Source organism: Gaeumannomyces tritici (genome assembly GCF_000145635.1).
Source record: "Gaeumannomyces tritici R3-111a-1 unplaced genomic scaffold supercont2.5, whole genome shotgun sequence".
Classification (NCBI taxonomy): domain Eukaryota; kingdom Fungi; phylum Ascomycota; class Sordariomycetes; order Magnaporthales; family Magnaporthaceae; genus Gaeumannomyces; species Gaeumannomyces tritici.
The window spans coordinates 2,946,162-2,952,983 of NW_008804549.1; the positions used below are offsets into that span (position 1 = coordinate 2,946,162).

The 6,822-nt window shown below is 58.8% G+C and overlaps 2 protein-coding genes across 2 annotated transcripts in view; both read right to left on the reverse strand.

Moving 5' to 3' along the window:
* Positions 1 to 1,920: 1,920 nt before the first annotated feature.
* GGTG_09988 (hypothetical protein) lies at positions 1,921 to 2,416 on the reverse strand (the record flags this gene model as incomplete). The annotated part of the gene is made up of 1 exon (XM_009227849.1): positions 1,921 to 2,416. The coding sequence occupies one exon, from the start codon at positions 2,414 to 2,416 to the stop codon at positions 2,018 to 2,020; it is 399 nt and encodes a 132-aa protein (XP_009226113.1). The 3' UTR covers positions 1,921 to 2,017.
* A 3,421-nt stretch (positions 2,417 to 5,837) lies between these two features.
* Positions 5,838 to 6,822, reverse strand: part of GGTG_09989 (hypothetical protein) — a gene marked incomplete at both ends in the record, with an annotated part of 1,432 nt that continues 447 nt past the window's right edge. Inside the window, 2 exons of the mRNA XM_009227850.1 lie at positions 5,838 to 5,915; positions 6,238 to 6,752. Of these exons, the coding sequence (XP_009226114.1) occupies positions 5,838 to 5,915; positions 6,238 to 6,752 (593 nt within the window). The remainder of the gene's footprint in view (positions 5,916 to 6,237; positions 6,753 to 6,822) is intronic.

Below are 6,822 nucleotides of genomic sequence, written 5' to 3' on the forward strand. Positions count from 1 at the left end.
CGTCGTCGTCGTCGTACGTTACGTTCTTCTTTCTTTCTTTTTTTTTTGTGTTTATTTTTTTTTTTCCTTTGTCCTTTCTTTCTTTTTTCTCTGCTCCCCAGACGGGACCGCTCACCCCACTGCCACCCCCAATCCAAATATTAACTCGTGTTAGGTTATTATTTATTGCATTGTCGATGTTGGCTCGATAGGCGACTCACCACTCTAAATTCCAATCCCGGAACCCAGCCTGCCACACGACCTATCAACAAAAGGCAAGTCGACGGTTCCCGTTCCTCTGCGAACATCTTGGGTCGAGTCGATTTCGCACATGCTTCCGGCTGGTTGACAGATGGATGCGACCAGAGATGTGAAATCGGGAGGGTTTCGATGTCACACAGTCCTGCCGACGGCCGGGTTTCTTGCGCCTCCTGTCAGTGCGCTGGATGCAACCGCTCCAGCTCCGTCGTCCTTGCCGGTCCGCCCAAGCTCCTGAGCAACGGGCAAAAACGGTTCCATGGCTTCGCAGCCGTCCCCCTGCTCGACGCAGCGTGCACCGGAAGCGGTCTAGCGGCACATGTCGCCAGGTGTGCCTTTTGGGTCCCCAGCGGGCCAAATGTCAATGGGACCCTGTGAGCTAGGTGGCGTGCAGTCCTTCCCTCGGACTGGGCGCACCCACCTGCCGGCCCACCTGGATAAGGCGTCCTGACTCTAGGCCCGGCCACCCTGGAAGGAGACAGCCATCCTGGAAGGAGACAAAGAGCCAGGTCACCCGCGTATCCACAGCGGGCACGCAGCAGGCAACCAACAGGCTACTTTCCTCAGCAACCAGCGCCCGCGGGCACAGCAAGCGAGACCTCTTGCGATGTGGGACTGTCGAAAAGGGGGGCAAGGGGTGCGGTCGAGGCGAAGGGGTGTCTACCTACCTCCAAGGCGCTGCCGGCTGCGCGCGAGAATGTCGCAACTGCGAAAGGCAAAAAGATCAAAAGCAAATGATGGGATAAGGGGAAGGAAAGTGAAGGGAATGACATAGTTCATCGGCTGGGAGCTTCATGCTTGGGCTTCTTGACATGAACGACAGCGGCTGTCGGTGTGCGTATGCGTGTGCACATACGACCACATCCAGGCTTCCCAGACTTCCCCTCACAACCCCATGCATAGGTACGTGTAATAAGCAAGAGACGCCCAAGGAACAGGGGCCCAAGACAAGGTGATTTCGAGCCTCCAGATCCGACCTTTCCGCCGTCGGCCGGCGAGCCGATGGGTGTCGACCCGTCAATTGAATCGGTGTGTGTGCAGGTACATGGTACGCCATACATTTCTCGCACGGGTGGGAGGTATCTGCCACCTACTACGCTAGGTAAGGTGCCCACCACCCCAGCCTGGCTGGTACCCTTAGCTTAGCTCCGACCATGGATCAAGGACGGATCTGAAGAATGGATGCATGATAGTCGCACGGCCCTTTTTCTTCTCCCCCTGCCTGCAGGGAGGGAGCGGGCGCGGGCTGGAGCGAGCGAATGTTTGCCATAATATTCCATTTTATGGGGATCACTGTCAGCCGGAGTTCAAGCGCGCTGGCGCAGCAGTAGGGCGATCTATTGACCGCGCCCGCCGATCTCATGTGGACACAGAGCAGACTCGGCCGAGACGCGATGGGAGAGACGGGACAGGCGGCATAGATGGGATGAGACGTAGCAAAAAATAAAAATAAGTCGAGGGAAAGGGGAGGTGCAAAAAATAGGTAGGTGCTAGGTGGCGCCTGGGCATTGTGGTTTAGGAATAGGAAAGTGGCTGGGCGTGGTGGGCCTGGGGCGGGATACGGGCAGCCGACTGGTGGAAGCTGGCAGAAAACGGCCCCATGGACTGAAATGTGGATGTGGGGAGAGCTGTGCATCTGTCGGTGCAGCCCAGGTGCAGCCTCATCGGCTTCTCCTGATGACATGGAACCCGGCGTGCCCCGTCCACTACCACCTCCTAGGGGCACCACCTCCTGGGGGGAAGTGCGTGAGCGTGTGTGTGTGCAGGTTTCGACACTGCCTCAATCGCGGTCACGCTCTCGCCGCACGTCGTACTTCGTAAACAGCAGAGGGGTAACTGTGCGGCGGCTGCTACACCCAGCGCTGGGCGGCGGCTCCCTCTGTAGGGGCAAACCCCGTTGGACAGCCCCTGGGACCCATCGCTGCGGTGCGCTCTCGGGGCCCTGACCTTCTCCCTGGCGCCCGACCGAGCAGGGAACTGGGTTCCAGACTACTGTCCAGCACAGTGGGCAGGCAGCCGGCTGACCCGTCGGCTCAGTCTGGTGCCAGCAGGCAGCCCGCCCACTCAGCAGCGCGGCCACCAGCGAGCAGGCAGGCCGGCAGGCAGAGAGGGCTGGGGTTTGGTATTTTATTGCCTTGGACGTATTGGGTAGGTGCTCGCTCCTTAGTGCTCTCCGCATGATGGCGTGGCGTGAGCTTTAACGCCCTTGCCCGCCGGCGAAAGGAGGCCCGGCCTGGCGGCCACTCGTCCAGGAACGGAATCCTAAGCCGATGTTAAAACGGACGTCAGACTTTGGGGCGCCATGACCGACCGATACACCCTCACTTTTCTTTCTAGAGCTCGTCTTGTCCATGGGCGCGCAACCATCATGACATGTCAGTGGTCTGAGAGGTGCAGCACCCATGACCGGGGTGGCGGTCAACAGGGATAGCCCAATACACAAGAAACAAAAAGAAACAAAAAATGAAAACAGGAAGAGAGAGCGAGAGAGGGAAAACCCATCCGCCAGGGGGCGCCAGGGCACGCCGCAGAAGGGGCCGCAACACCCTGCCCGCCTCCTGGAGTGGGCGCATGAAGTTGGGAAATATGCAGCCCACAACCCACATCCACATCATCTTGGAGTTCCGCGCTAGAGGCAGTCCTTGGGGGGCGGCAATCTTAGCGCGCGCGCTCGCGCGCACCACCAAGAGCCACCAAGAACCACCCCGACGGCGCTGGCGCCGGGCCCTGGAGGCTGGGCTAGGCATTTTTTTTCCCGCGGCTTGTGCCGCCCGGTATCTCACTCCGCGCCCTGGTCCATGCTTGGTGGGCACCAACCCAGCCTGGCCCGGGGGGCAGGGTCGTTGCCGCGAGGGCAAGAGAGGGAAAGAAAGTAAAATAATAATAAAACTGACGGGATGACAGGAGAGAGGAGACGATGCCAAGGAGAGTGCCCACGGCGCACGGCCACTGCCAGATTCAACGGCGTGGTCGCGTGGTCGTGTGTACGTGTGCACGGAGAAGCGAGTGCGCCTCACAACGGGCGGCTAGCTGCCACGAGGCACTGCCTGTCGGTCGACTGGCTTGCCCTGCCGACGAAAAGACAGGAGTGACAGAGGGAAGACAGCCGTCCCGTTCCGCGCGACGACGCTGGCGGTGCAAGCACTCCCTACCCCCTTACCTAGCCCTGCCCTTTTTTTTTTTTTCACACACGAACCGGCTGGGATGTCGTCCGCGAAATTGCGACTTATCCGAACTCTTGACGTGAACATGAACTCTCCATCTCGATGAACCTTCCCTCTACGTACCCAGCGTGCCAGCTCCAACTCGAGCTGAGTCAAGCCGAGAAAAAAAAAACTTGGCCTCGTGGTGAGATGGTTTGATGAGGCCTCGGCCTGGTGGATGGCATGGGACTAGCCATGTGCGCGAGGACGTCTCGGCCACAGTGTCCTACACCACCTTCTTCCCCAGAGGCAGTACCCCAGCCAGTCCCAGAAGGGGGGCCTGGCTGGCTGGCTAGCTTGCAGCCATGACTTACTGTGAGACTTTTTTTCCTTCTTTCTCTCTTGCCTCTCTTGGGAGACGGCCGTCGGAGCTCAAGGGTGCAAAAGGGGCTGGTTAGCCTTAGGGGGTGTAGACCCCCCTCCAGTGCAACCCTGCCAGCCACTGCATCGACAGTAATCTTGCGGCATTGCCCGGGATCATGATCGATGATGACCACAAGTGGGAGTAAAAAAAAAAAACTCAACCCCAGCCCAGCCCAGCCCGGGCCTACTACGCTACTGCTCTTTGCCGGCGCACGCACTGGCCGGGCGGCACGGCAGCAGCAGCCCTTGGCCGCGAAGCTGCCCACCGAGTGGTAGGCTTTGCCCGCATTTTTTTCATGCATGTAGATATCGATCTCCTCTCCGAGGACGAGCCAGATGGGGCAGATTAGCCGATGTAGGGTTATCAAGCTCGTGTGGTATCTCTGCCGGGGCAGTGCAGTGTGTACTGTCTATCTGTCTTTTTTTCTTGCCTACCGCCATCTCCTGACCAAGGGATAGAGAGAGAATGAGGGAGGGAGACAGGGCTAGCTGAGCAGATATGACTGGAAAGCCCCGTGGTGGGTGGTACAGGAGAGACTAGCTGGGCGGCATGGAAGCGCGGCAAGCAGCGCATAGGCCCATCCATCCCCCCTCGTCTGCCGCTCCAACATGAATGGTCTTTGAGTACATGGGGGTCTGCTGTATCTTTCCTCTATTTTCTTTCCATCCAGACGACTCACAAAGCACCGATATGCAAGCTGAATGGGCCAACTCTTTCTCATCACCCATTATTGCTGATCTATCGGCTGCCATTTCATTGACTTCTATTCGACCCTCGGCCGCCGACTTCACGCAAGAATCTTCCCATCCAAGCCACTTCGCGGCAGCCAACCGGCTATTCACGTCTTCTCGGCCTCCTCTTACCCTCCGTATCCAGAGCAGTTGCATGTAGTTGGCCACGAGGGACCAAACTCCTGGCTGCCACTACCACACCTCTATCACTCGCCAGTTCCTGGTTTACCATCCATCCATCCATGCCCACCCTTCCCATCCATCCATCCCCTCCATCCCCTCCATCCCTTCCATCCTTCCCTCATCGGCCACAATTGTGTTGGCTGTGTGGGAAGGGGGTGGCGGACAGCACGCAAAGCATGTGGTCGTACAGTACCCAGTGTGCCAGTCATATTCAAGCTTTCCCCAGACCACGGTTTGGCGAGCGGGCGCGGACCAGTCACGTCACGGCCACCCCATGTCCGGTCGTCTAGGAGGAAGCGTTACGGGAGTTTTTTTTTTTGCAAATCACTCTTTCTTCCGTTCCCCTACCCACATCCAATAGGTAGTTTTTATACCCTCCCTCCCGGCCGCGACGGGCCTTTCTTGACTGGCTAGACTGGCTAGGCTGGCCCTTGTCCCGCACTTGGAGGGGAGGGTTGGACCCCACAGGCTCGCTGCAGGCGCAGGCAGGCAGGTAGACCGTAACAGATGGGCTGGCTGGCATTTCCTTCTTTCCCTGCTGCCCCCTATCATCATCATGATGCATCCGCGGTGGGAAACCAATTTGAAATCTTGCGCCTGCCTCGAGGCCTCATCCTTGTCGCCTTGGACAGACGCCCCGCGCGAACCAAGGCAGCCAAGCAGGCATGAAAATGCAAATACCTATACGCGAGCGGCCAGGTACACATGCAAATACATGGGCCCTCTCCATGCCACCATGCCATGCGCTCTCGCATGTGGCAGTGAAAAGACGGCCCGAGAAAATTCTGTGGCCTTTGTGGCCTTTGTCTGGCTGGCGAGCCCGTTAGCCACGCGCTGGCAATATAGCTCAAGATGGTGGATGTCTGCCCGATGCTAGCCAAGGTACATGCCCGGGCACCCAACATAGCTACCCGAGCAGGTATCGCCCCCGTGCTCTCCAAGGTCTGACGTGGCTACATAGGCTACCTATACCTACACAGCCGGCCCCGGGCAGTGTCTACAGGACAGATGAGCGGCGGGATCTTGTCCAAGCACCCGCCTCCAGTACGGTGACACGGGATCCTCGCAGATGCGCGCTTCACTGTGCGGCTGGGGCTCTCTGGTGGCCTGCCATACAAATTAAGTGCAGGCGGCGGCCGTTTTCAGCGACCGTGTGCGGAACTTGCCCATGCCCATGCCTATTCCTATGCCCGTGCCCTGGAGTATGTTTATCCTTCCCGAGAGGGCTCACGGTCGAGACCAGGAGATGCGGCCGGGATTGTTTGGGAGATATTCTTGTCGCGGGCTCTACCCACACTATCTCCTGACGATCCGCATTCTACCCCTTCTCCTGCGTCCTTCTGGCTGAAGTCGAGGCTGCATATTAGGCTCTTTGAGGGGCCAGACATCGGGATGTGAGCCCCACGGTCGTGGCGGGCGGCTCGTCTATTTCTCCGGACTTTTTTTTTTTTTTTTTTTTTTTTCTCTTTTGCCTGCCCCAAGTATTTTTCTCTTCTTGTAGCCTAGGTAGGTTATGTACGTAGGCAGGTGGTAGGCACGGTATGAGGGGTTTTGCTGCCCCGACTGTGGCCAATCGAGGCCAATAATTGGGGCCACCCCGCTTCCGATGTATTTTTCCGCTGCCGCCGTTGAATTTGGTAACATCCTGCTGCCCGGGGCTCAGCAGCGTTGGCGTGGCGTCGAGGCCGGCGCCGTGGGTTGTTTGTCGCGATGCGGTGCGGGACGTCAATGCTGCGGTCGCCCGACGGCGTTTGCGGCGGTGGGTTCCCTTGGAGGGCTTGGCCCAGGCTGATCTACGTCGGATCGATCTGGAGATCGGGCCGTCCTTCCCTGGCCGCGGCCAGAGGCCAAGGGGGTCGAGGCGCCGCGCACGTGACCGCGACCTGCAGCCCACCCCAACAAGCGCCCTTCGGCGAGCAGGGATGGCGGCTGGCCGGGCTGGTTTTGCCATCTGCCTGGTCCCGGCGTTGCAGGCAGGTGCAGCGAGAAATACGAGGAAGTCGCAAGGGACGAAGGCGACGGCGATGAGACTGCCTAAAACGTGAAGGGCGAAGCACTCTCTTGCTTCCTACCCAAGACTGGAGATACATGCGAATACCACCAC